Consider the following 12710-nt stretch of genomic DNA (forward strand, 5'->3'; position numbering starts at 1 on the left):
TTTTTGTGCCTTTTTCGCCTTTGTCTTGCTTAGATGGAGACATTAAATTTAATATTCTACAATATTATTGATCTCCTGCATTGACAGCATTATATGAGAACTGAACTGAGCTGGATGATGACATCACTGTTTACTCCAGAGCGGCTGTATATATATATATATGAACTAAAATTAATAACTTCTTTTTTACAACAAAACTGAACCATCACTGATCTTCCTTAAGCTGGACTGTGACGCTATTTTCTTCTGGAAACAAACTTTGTTGCATTATTTTCCTGTTATCTCTGTAAAGCTGCTCTGAAACAATATATATATTGTCTAAAGCTCTATATAAATAAAGGTGACTTGACTTTAACTGCATTATTTAACTATGACTGTTCATTTAGACTACTGGTCAAAGGTTTGAAATAACTCATGTTTTTGAAAGAAGTGCTCATCAAAGCTGCATTTATCTGATCAAAAATACAGAAACACAGTGAAATATTATTATAATTTAAAATAACTGTTTTCTATGTGAATATATAGTAAAGTGTAATTTATGTGAATGTTCAGCATCATTACTCCAGTCTTCAGTGTCACATGATCCTTCACAAATCACTCTAATATGATGATCTGATGCTCAAGAAACATTTATGATTATTATCAGTGTTGAAAACAGCTTCATATTTCTGTGTAAACTGTGATACATTTTATTTTTCAGGATTCTTTGATGAATAGAAAGTTCAAAAGAACAGCATTTATTTGAAATAGAATCTTTTGTAACATTATAAATGTCTTTACTGTCACTTTTGATCAATTTAATGCGCCTTGATGAATAAAAGTATAAATTTCTTAAATAATAATAATAATAATAATTCCTGACCCCAAATTTCTTAATGGTAGTGAATCAATGTTTCCATAAATATGAACTGTTTTCAACACTGATAATAATCATAAATGTTTCTTGATCATCAGATCCTCATATTAGAGTGATTTCTGAAGGATCATGTGACACTGAAGACTGGAGTAATGATGCTGAAAATTCACAGGAATAAATTACACTTTACTATATATTCACATAGAAAACAGATGATTTACATTATAATAATATTTCACTGTTTTTCTGTATTTTTGATCAAATAAACGCAGCCTTGCTGAGCAGAAGAGACTCTTTCAGGCGTTTGAGCGCTGCTGTATTTGAGCGTCACCTTTCTGCGCCTCCTTCTTGTATTTGATCATGTCTTTGTTGGTGTATCCGGTGGTTCGCAGGATATCCTCCAGAAAGAGTTGCTTGACCTCGTATGGACAACCTTCGACTTCAAAGAAAACTCAACGTTATTATTCAGAACATCACATTATCACACTAACATCATGTTTGGTGTTTATCAGGGCCCTGCTCCAATCAGAGTTAAAGCTATTAATTTGAATTGAGGTGGCACAGAAGTGTAATTAAAATGCACATTAAAGGAAGTATTAAAATAAATAATTTATAGAACTGTACAGTCAAACCAAAAATTATTTAGACACCAGATATAATTTTTTTTTTACTAGTGTGATCAAGACACTATAGTTCATTTATGTAAGTGAGGAGAGCAAAATAAAGTAAACTGTGAGATATTATACCCAATAATTCTTCATACAGAGACTACCAGTGACATTTATTCGGACACTTTGACCTGATCATGTTTTGCTGAAGTGTGTTTTCTTTAATTGCTAATGCTCTTTTTACACACAGACTGAACACAATGAAGCATTGCTTGGTGATTGGTTGAGCTAAACTGGTATTATCTAATAGTGTAGTTAAATTTAACAGCTGACAGATATTCAACATAATTCATGTGTGTGAGACAGTCTAACAGAAGGACGGACAAAACCAGTCAAATATCAACTGAGTTCTGCTCATATTTTATTACCGGTTTCTAAACTATAGCGAATAAACTGATAATGTGAGAAATGGTGTCTGAATAAACTCTGGTTTGACTGTATGTGTATTTTTTCCAGCGTGAATAAACCCATGAATGTGTTTCCTACTGTGAATAACGGGACACGCTCCGAAGTATCTGATGAACAGGCTGACGTCCAGCGCTGCGCTAGACAGGATTAGCTTTAGCGACGGCATCTTCTGAAGCATGTCCTTCATCTTCGTGAGTAAGAAGTCCGTCAGTCCGTCTCGCTCGTGCACCTCGTCCTACAGGAGCAGAAATCATGAGGATTAGGGTTGGGAATCGGATACTTGAGGTCGGGAATCGTATACTTGAGGTCAGGAATCGGATACTTGAGGTCAGGAATCGAATACTTGAGGTCAGGAATCGGATACTTGAGGTCAGGAATCGAATACTTGAGGCCGGGAATCGAATACTTGAGGTCGGGAATCGGATACTTGAGGTCGGGAATCGGATACTTGAGGTCGGGAATCGGATACTTGAGGTCGGGAATCGGATACTTGAGGTCAGGAATCGGATACTTGAGGCCGGGAATCGGATACTTGAGGTCGGGAATCGAATACTTGAGGTCAGGAATCGAATACTTGAGGTCGGGAATTGAATACTTGAGGTCAGGAATCGAATACTTGAGGTCGGGAATCGAATACTTGAGGTCGGGAATCGAATACTTGAGGTCAGGAATCGAATACTTGAGGTCGGGAATCGAATACTTGAGGCCGGGAATCGGATACTTGAGGTCGGGAATCGAATACTTGAGGTCGGGAATCGAATACTTGAGGTCGGGAATCGGATACTTGAGGTCAGGAATCGGATACTTGAGGTCAGGAATCGAATACTTGAGGCCGGGAATCGGATACTTGAGGTCGGGAATCGAATACTTGAGGTCAGGAATCGAATACTTGAGGTCAGGAATCGTATACTTGAGGTCAGGAATTGAATACTTGAGGTCAGGAATTGAATACTTGAGGTCGGGAATCGAATACTTGAGGTCGGGAATCGAATACTTGAGGTCGGGAATCGGATACTTGAGGTCAGGAATCGGATACTTGAGGTCAGGAATCGAATACTTGAGGCCGGGAATCGGATACTTGAGGTCGGGAATCGAATACTTGAGGTCAGGAATTAAATACTTGAGGTCGGGAATCAAATACTTGAGGTCGGGAATCGAATACTTGAGGTCAGGAATCGAATACTTGAGGTCAGGAATCGTATACTTGAGGTCGGGAATTGAATACTTGAGGTCAGGAATCGAATACTTGAGGCCGGGAATCGAATACTTGAGGCCGGGAATCGAATACTTGAGGTCGGGAATCGAATACTTGAGGTCGGGAATCGAATACTTGAGGTCGGGAATTGAATACTTGAGGTCGGGAATCGAATACTTGAGGTCAGGAATCGAATACTTGAGGTCAGGAATCGTATACTTGAGGTCAGGAATCGAATACTTGAGGTCGGGAATCGAATACTTGAGGTCGGGAATCGTATACTTGAGGTCGGGAATCGAATACTTGAGGTCGGAAATCGTATACTTGAGGTCGGGAATCGAATACTTGAGGTCAGGAATCGGATACTTGAGGTCAGGAATCGGATACTTGAGGTCGGGAATCGAATACTTGAGGTCAGGAATCGGATACTTGAGGTCAGGAATCGGATACTTGAGGTCGGGAATCGGATACTTGAGGTCGGGAATCGGATACTTGAGGTCGGGAATCGAATACTTGAGGTCGGGAATCGTATACTTGAGATCGGGAATCGAATACTTGAGGTCAGGAATCGGATACTTGAGGTCAGGAATCGGATACTTGAGGTCGGGAATCGAATACTTGAGGTCAGGAATCGGATACTTGAGGTCGGGAATCGGATACTTGAGGTCGGGAATCGGATACTTGAGGTCAGGAATCGAATACTTGAGGTCGGGAATCGGTCGGAATCGGATACTTGAGATCGGGAATCGGATACTTGAGGTCGGGAATCGGATACTTGAGGTCAGGAACCGAATACTTGAGGTCGGGAATCGAATACTTGAGGTCGGGAATCGTATACTTGAGGTCGGAAATCGTATTCTTGAGGTCGGGAATCGAATACTTGAGGTCAGGAATCGGTTGGAATCGGATACTTGAGGTCGGGAATCGTATACTTGAGGTCGGGAATCGAATACTTGAGGTCGGGAATCGGATACTTGAGGTCGGGAATCGAATACTTGAGGTCAGGAATCGAATACTTGAGGTCAGGAATCGTATACTTGAGGTCGGGAATCGAATACTTGAGGTCGGGGAATCGAATACTTGAGGTCGGGAATCGGATACTTGAGGTCGGAAATCGTATACTTGAGGTCGGGAATCGAATACTTGAGGTCAGGAATCGGTCGGAATCGGATACTTGAGGTCGGGAATCGGATACTTGAGGTCGGGAATCGAATACTTGAGGTCAGGAATCGAATACTTGAGGTCAGGAATCGTATACTTGAGGTCGGGAATCGAATACTTGAGGTCGGGAATCGTATACTTGAGGTCGGAAATCGTATACTTGAGGTCGGGAATCGAATACTTGAGGTCAGGAATCGGTCGGAATCGGATACTTGAGGTCGGGAATCGGATACTTGAGGTCGGGAATCGAATACTTGAGGTCGGGAATCGGATACTTGAGATCGGGAATCGGATACTTGAGGTCGGGAATCGAATACTTGAGGTCAGGAATCGAATACTTGAGGTCGGGAATCGGATACTTGAGATCGGGAATCGGATACTTGAGGTCGGGAATCGGATACTTGAGGTCGGGAATCGAATACTTGAGGTCGGGAATCGGATACTTGAGATCGGGAATCGGATACTTGAGGTCGGGAATCGGATACTTGAGGTCGGGAATCGAATACTTGAGGTCGGGAATCGGATACTTGAGATCGGGAATCGGATACTTGAGGTCGGGAATCGAATACTTGAGGTCAGGAATCGAATACTTGTAATAAAATTTAAATTTTGTGAGCATTTCATTATAACTTTAAACTAGGGCTGCACAATATATTGAAATTATCTAAATATCGCAAATGTATATATCACAACGGCTTGCAATAACTAGAAAACACAAAGAGAAAATCACTCACTCTCTTGGCTGCAACTTTTGTAGCTTTAATAAGAATCAGGATCTATGTAATTCATACAGTGAAAACTAAGCAGTGTTATATTTTGACATTTGATTATTCAGTTTGTGTTGTTTAATAACCCTAATGTAGGATAACCTGACCCCTAAACCCCACTGATGTTAAAATAACACTTCTTATATACAGTAAAACACTGATGTTCACTTTCAGAAGTTTAGGGATGTTTTCTTGTCACAAAAAGAATGTGAAACACATATGTAGGTTATATAATTTTAAGATATTTTAAAGATAATTTAAGTTTATTTTATACACTTTAAGCATTATCGTATCACATATCGAATTATTTAATGAGTTATAGCATTTTTCTTTAATACCATGCAGCTCTACTTTAAACAATTCAAGCGTGAAACGTTTTTTTTACCTAAAACCAAGAGAAAACAATAAGAAATTATATTACATAAAAATAATTCTCAAAGTCTCACCACAATGACGTGCGTGACCATAGACATCGCGTCGTCTCCGGCCATTAGCGTCCTTAGCAGAACTCCACTCGTGCAGAACGTCAACAGGGTCTTAGGAGAAACTCTGAGGAGAAGCACATACCCAGAATGCATCAGGACATTTGCAGTCATTTAGAGCGAGACGATTCAGGTCATTGTACTCAAACAATTCGCCTATAGACCCTTTTTGTGCTGACGTCACAATTACGTCACGCCGTTAGCTGGAGGCAAAACAAAGGGAAAACTGGAGGCGGGTAATACAAACCAGCACAGATTCTGGTACATAAATGTCATCTTGTTGTGTTGGGTGCAAGAATCGACGTACCACACAAGTCGTGTGATGTTACGTGACCATTCAGCATAGTTATAGGCATCTAAAGATTTATACGCCCTCAGTTTCTCTTTATGCTCTGTTAATTTTGCTTTATGCTCTCAAAAAGTGAAAAAAACTTTCACTTTTTGAGTTTCACCGTTTTTTTGTGTTTGTCCCTTTAAATGCAAATGAGCTGCTACTCCCGGCACAGGGGGCGGAGCTTCAAGAGCTTGTGTGTGTGTGTGTGTGTGTGTGTGTGTGTGTGTGTGTGTGTGTGTGTGTGTGTGTGTGTGTGTGTGTACAGTAACAGAGCATAAAGAGAAACTGAGGGCATATAAATCTTTAGATGCCTATAACTATGCTGAATGGTCACGTAACATTACACGACTTGTGTGGTACGTCGATTGTTGCGTATTTTTGTCTTGTTTCCAGTCAAAATATCGAAACATTCTTAAATCAAGAAGCATTTACTAGATGAGTGAAATTATATTAGATATTATGTCTTGTTTTCTAGGGAAATTAATAAAAATGAAAAGAGTTGTTGCTTAAAACAAGCAAAATTATCTGCCAATGGAGTAAGAAAAATAATGTTAATTCAAACAGAAACAAGATTATTTTTCTCACCCCGTTGGCAGATAATTTTGCTTGTTTTAAGCAACAACTCACTTCATTTTGATTTATTTCCCCAGAAAACAAGACATAATGTGGCATTTTACTCATCTAGTAAATGCATCTTGATTTGAGAATGTTTAGATATTTGGACTGGAAACACTTAGACAAAAATACTAAGTAAGAAAAGCATTTTTTGCAGTGTACGATTTGTGACACACTCCTCCTAACTTAGATGGATAGTTTGGGAAAAACAGCAATGTTGTGTAGTGTTGTGTAGTTGTTCACCTGCTCTCCAGGCGTATCTGATAGCCGACGGTCTGTCCGATCTTCTCGCCGCGCTCGGCCGCCACACGCTCCGCCACCGCGATCGTCGCTAATCTCCTGGGCTGAGTGCAAAAGATCCGGCAGGGAATCCCATTCCCACTGCAGTCGTCCAGGAGGAACTGGGGGATCTGGGAGAGGAACACAGAAGCGGGTCAAGCTCAGACCGATTTATTCTCATGTGAAGGCCTGAAAGAGTGTTTAATCCAGAACATTTTACACTCTAGCTGACTAAATACGTTTGGCAAAGGCTGGAGAAAATTAATAACATCGGAAGCTAAGCTGGCTATTGCAGTATTAACTCTTGTGCGTTAATTAAAAAAAGTTACACAGAGGTTAAAAAACTGTCATAAAGATTTGAAGCTTGGGAGTTAAGTTTGGTCTCATTTTAAAGAGGACTCTTGGCAGATTATTGTTGAAGTAAAAAAAGTTTAAAAAGTGAAACCGAAAAAAAAAAAAATGATGGAGGTTTAAGTTTATGAAAATGTTTTATGAAACATGTTTAACTTTAAAACTGCTAGAAAATCAAAGACATAAATCTAAACAAGTCTTGTTCCAAATTTGAGGCTGATATCTCAAAAAATGAGCTTTCAGTGAGAGTTTGTTTGGGTGCAGGACCACATTTTCCCCATTAGTTACAAGCACACACACACACACACACACACACACAATTTTTTATTATACACGTACAAATGACACTCTGACATCCACACACTCTGACCCACACAATTATAGCTGCATAATTGATCTAATTGGCTTTATAATATGCATAAGCAGAAAACAGGAATAAATTGAGTATTTGCTTTATAGGCCAAACCTGAGAAAATGGCCCCATCTGGTAAAAAAATAGTACAGATGTACATTTTGAAGCTTTGCCAACAGAATGAAAGCCTAATTAACAAAGACTTCATCATTTTATAGTTAAAAGGCCCTGGGATTAAAAATTGCTGTTTTAATGGGTTTCAATGGGGACATTTTTGCTCTTGCTCTTTTTTGCTCCTGAGAGGAACTATTTTGTGTAACTAGTGCAAAATAGATTTTTTAAAGGAAATAGAGGTGAAATAGTAAAATTCCAATAAAAATACACACATGCACCAAAATGTGTGCAGTTGGCATTAACACAGGCACAATTATCAAAAAAACAAAACTGAAAAGGACAAAAAATGTCCATACGGTCGTAAAAGGGTTAAGTTTTAAACCCTCTGGTGCTCTTCGCGTGTCGGTCAAAAATTACAGATTTTAAAATTTTTTAATGAAATTAATGTACTATATTTTAGTTCGATAATGTATTTTATTTTATATTTTATATTTTTATGGTACTAAATTATATTTATGCTATATTTATAATCCATTTATTCACTTTTTGAGCATAGACCTGAAAATTAAATGTCCAACTTAAACTGTGGTAAATCTTGAACGCTTTAGAGCGACAGACTGAAGTTTGATCTCTTTTTAAAGAAGACACTCGGCAGATTATTGCTGAAGTGAAAAAGTTTTAAAAAGTGAACTTAAAAAAAGATACAGAATTTTACGTTTATCGTTATGAAAAATGCGCAAAAATACTATTTTCAATTGTTATATGAAATATGTATTTCTAAACAATCTAAACAAGTTGTGTTCAAATGTGAGGCTGATATCGCCAAAGCTGGTCTCTCAGTGAGATGTTGTTCGGCTGCAGTACCAAACGCTTCCACTAGAGGAAACTCGTCTCATTCATTTCCAATGCGTCATTTCTGACCGCGAGGAGCTCAAGTGTGGCTATTGTTATCAGGACCATTAAACCTGTTCCAGTCATGGCCATGATTATTGTGTGTGTTCACACAGCAAGAGCTAAAACCTTTACCAAGTTTCGAACCATTCCGATGAAGAAGAAAAAAATTCTAAAAAAAACATTTTTTTCTCTGAACAACAACATATACTGCTGCCGTCAGGGTTCTGATGCCTCAGAAGTGTTTTACAGTCCTGACCTGTGTGGTTTTGCCGGACCCGGTCTCCCCCAGGACCAGCACCACCTGGTTCTCCCTGATGGTTCGGACCAGCTCCTCCTGACGCGCATAAACGGGCAACGATCTCCGGAAACAATCCAGTTCAGACGGGCCTCGGATGTGAGGAACCTGAGGAATCCCGTGACTGAGACGCCCGCTGGTCCTGCTTTTACCGTCTAGAGGAAAGAGCCAGCGGGAGAAGATCATATCAGGGAAACGAGAGAGTTTTCTGATCAAATAAATGCAGCTTTGATGCACTGCAAAAAAATGCTTTTCTCACTCAGTATTTTTGTCTTGTTTCCAGTCCAAATATCTAAACATTCTTAAATCAAGATGCATTTACTAGAGGAGTAAAATGACAATCTTGTTTTCTGATAAAAAACAAAACAAAAAATTAAGTGAGTTTTTGCTTAAAACAAGCAAAATTATCTGCCAATGGAGTAAGAAAAATAATCTTGTTTTCCATTTGAATTAAGAATATTTTTTTTACCCCACTGGCATACCCCACAGATATATATCGCATGTTAAAGTTGTCACTTTTTGAGGGTGAGCAAAAACACGCCGTTTGTGTGTGTCCCTTTAAATGCAAATGAGCTGCTGCTCCCGGCGCAGGGGGCGGAGCTACAAGAGCTTGTGTCCTTTTACCTCACACACACACACACACTGAACATTTCAAAAACTTTTAGCCTTTTATGTTCAAACCGGAGTCAGACAATGATGGAGAGACTCAAGAAGAAGTGACAACATGTAGAAGCAACAGGACATTTCTGAACGGTTAGTTGATGGATTTATGAAGCTGATGTGGAGTTATCTTCTAGTCATTGATTAGCATATTCTGTCATGATAATCTATAAATCGTGTTCCGGGGGCGGGGTTTATGTAAATTCTAGGGTTGGTGATGTCACTAACCCGGGAGGAGTGTGGTGTAGTCTCTACCAGCCGTTTGTTGTAGTCCTTAAAAAGCGATTTCTGTAAAAGTAAATCTCTCCCTTTGCTCTGAACTTTGAGCGTCGTAACTTTGCAGATGTTGTTTATGCTCAAACAGCAACATTACACACTAACTAAAGTTAGACAAGTCAAATCAGAATCAACCACCCCTTTAAGCTGTAATAACCGGGTGAGACTCACCACTGTCGGGAGAGGCGAGGACGGCTCTCTCGGTGCGAGGCTGGAGCTCACTGCGCTCTTTACTGGTGATGGGGAACCTCTGCAGAAGGTTCTGGACCATGTGTTTGGAGTTGTGTGTGAGACTACAGGTCATGATGGACCGAGCCGACTCCGTGCCGTCCTTCTTCCTCACCGTCAGACATCGACTCGAGCCTTTCCTGCAAACAACAGATCAGAAGGACTCAAAGTTGTGCTAGTCTTCAAGTCAAGTCCTTCTTGAACGGCAGTGTATGTCCGAGTGAAACGGCAAGAACAAATGTGGGCGGGGCTTGATTGTGTCTGAGGGGAGTTGATTGGATGATTGTGTTTTGCTATTGGCTGATCTCATGTGAGTGACAGGTTGCCCCGCCCTCATCATCAGAGAAGAGAGGAGATGTCGTAATCATCAGTAACTTTGTAATCAAGTCTGCCAGCATTAGGAGTAATGCTCGTTCACCAGCTTGCATGTGTAATAATAACACATAAATGTCAGTTCTGCATGAGTTTGTTTGAGATGCGAGTCGACTTACCCTCTGCTTTTGGAGACGTAGCCCAGCGACTGAGCAAGCCGATGAACGAACGCTCTCTCAGAGTTGGTCAATGAAGAAGGGAAATCCAGCTCTATGAGACAAAACAACAATTTTTAAAACGTTAAAGTCCCCCGTGGTGTAAATCCAGCTTTTAATGTAGTTTATGTGTCTATGTGGTGTTTTTAATCTGCTTTAAGACAAAGCATGTGTAAGTTCATAAGTCGACAGCATTGCTGAGTATTTCCTCCTTAAAACTGCAGTGAACCAAAGACAGTCTCAAAAACACGCTTTGAAATCGCTGGTGTTTCTGACGTCACAAACTACCTTGTAACCAATCAGATCAACGTGTGATCGTCAACCAGTGGATCTCTGAGCTGAGTGAGTGAGTGGAGGCGGGGCTCATTTGCATATTCATAGAACCACACATACTAAATGAGGCAAGGGTGTCGAGTTACATTCAAGATATTTTAAGGCATGAAGACAAGTCATTGGTGATCAAAAATGAGTTTTATGGGATGAAATGATTGACCTTTGATACCATCTCGCATAATGACTCATTGACAGGTTAGCTTTCCGTTGGGATTACTGTCATATAATAATAATAATAATTCATTACATATCTCTGGTCGTTCAACTTAAACATTTCCGATCTACAGTCACCACCGGTGTTCCTCAGGGTTCTGTCTTGGGCCCTCTTCTATTCATTATGTACTTGCTTCCACTTGGTCATATTTTTAGGAAATATGGCGTCCTCACTCGACCAAACTCCTCTATAACCTTCACTTGGTGTTTTTGCACTTTTTGAGTAAAAAAAAGTTAAGCTTAATCGCCTCAAGAAATGTAAACACAAAACCTGTGCTAATCGAAAGAAAACAAGTTGACAAAAAGATTGAATCCCATATTTGCCAATAGCATAGTATACCCAGAGATTTACTAGCAACTTTGTATGGAACCACCAATTTAGGTAAAGGGTTTTCAGCGTAATTTTAGAGCTTGTTTTAGCCAAACGAACTCAAACCTTTGTCGTCGCTGTACTGGAACCTCTCCAGCGCGATGTTCACGGCGATCTTGACCTCTTCATCAATCCTGATGTCTTTGAGTCCTTTAGCTTTCAGAGAGGTCGTCTGCTTCGACGCGTTCAGGCCTGATTTACGGGACATTTCTTCTCCCTACATGCAAGAACAGAAAGCCAAAGTTATGGATTATTCTCTCAGTGACTACACGCCAATAAATATTACATATTCACATTCTGCTTTTATTACTGAGATTACTAAGTGAAGAAGACTGACTTCTTAATCTCGTGTTTATTGCCTCTTTAAGGTGAATCTCTCCTCGTCTTTGGATGAAAGCGTCTGCTAAAATCAGGGGTTTTCAATCGTTTATAATCTTATTAAAGACCCAATTCTAAGAAATTAATATTCTAAATGTGTTTTAAATATAGGCTAATTTGGAAAATATTTAGTTTCTGTTAAGTTTTATAAGTTTAATTACTCATTTATTTATTTATTTATTTTAATCTTATTTTTGTTAGTTATGACATTTATTTTAATATAATATAGCCTATTTATATACACACACGTTTATTTGTTTATTTATTTATTTTTTGTTATTTATTTTATATTTTACACACTTTTTCCTCTAAACTTTTCCACAGTTTGAAAATGATGCTGGATGCATAAATGTATCACTGCAATAATTTATTATAATATAAAAATACTGTATTTCGTTTAGTTAGTTTTGTTGTGTATCATTATTTATTTAATTCTTCATCCCAGTAAAAACAGTTTGTACAAGCAAACAGAAGATATAAATATAATACCATACAAATTAATTGTAAAGATGTTTCCAATCCAAAAAACTCCCATGTAAACTCGGAGTGCGTTAGCAGCTACAGCTAAACTGACTTATTTAACACTAAAACACCATCACCAACACACTGACACCTGCTCAAATAGCACAGAAAGCAAGAGAATACAGTGTTTTAACTCAAATGCTGGTTAATATTGTGTTTATATGAATTCTGTCCATTCATTGAGCTTCACGAGCGTCGCTAGCATCACTTCACTGTTTATTCACCGCACAATAATAATAAAATCAGCACATCTTACGTGTTTTGAGCCTCTGAGGAGAACACAGTGTGAAAGCAGAAAGCTTTAAGAGTCCAGAAGGTTTGATTCAGCTGTCAGTCACTGGTGTGTTTGGATTAGTTGGTTCTGTAGAGCAGAATCGAAACTGGGACTGTGCTGCGTCTGCGCATGCGCAACAGATCTACATCTCATTCCTC

At 39.2% G+C, this 12710-nt stretch overlaps 1 protein-coding gene across 1 annotated transcript in view; it reads right to left on the minus strand.

Moving 5' to 3' along the window:
• ythdc2 (YTH domain containing 2) overlaps positions 1–12686 on the minus strand; it is a 48440-nt gene extending 35754 nt beyond the window's left edge. The window contains exons 1-9 of the mRNA XM_079871535.1: positions 12535–12686; positions 11445–11595; positions 10427–10517; positions 9879–10075; positions 8733–8926; positions 6730–6896; positions 5502–5604; positions 2011–2167; positions 1188–1295 (exon numbers count right to left, since the gene is read on the minus strand). Of these exons, the coding sequence (XP_079727661.1) occupies positions 1188–1295; positions 2011–2167; positions 5502–5604; positions 6730–6896; positions 8733–8926; positions 9879–10075; positions 10427–10517; positions 11445–11586 (1159 nt within the window). The 5' untranslated portion in view covers positions 11587–11595; positions 12535–12686. The remainder of the gene's footprint in view (positions 1–1187; positions 1296–2010; positions 2168–5501; positions 5605–6729; positions 6897–8732; positions 8927–9878; positions 10076–10426; positions 10518–11444; positions 11596–12534) is intronic.
• Positions 12687–12710: the final 24 nt, after the last annotated feature.

This window comes from Squalius cephalus (genome assembly GCF_949319135.1).
Source record: "Squalius cephalus genome assembly, chromosome: 5".
In the NCBI taxonomy this organism is placed as follows: Eukaryota; Metazoa; Chordata; class Actinopteri; order Cypriniformes; family Leuciscidae; genus Squalius; species Squalius cephalus.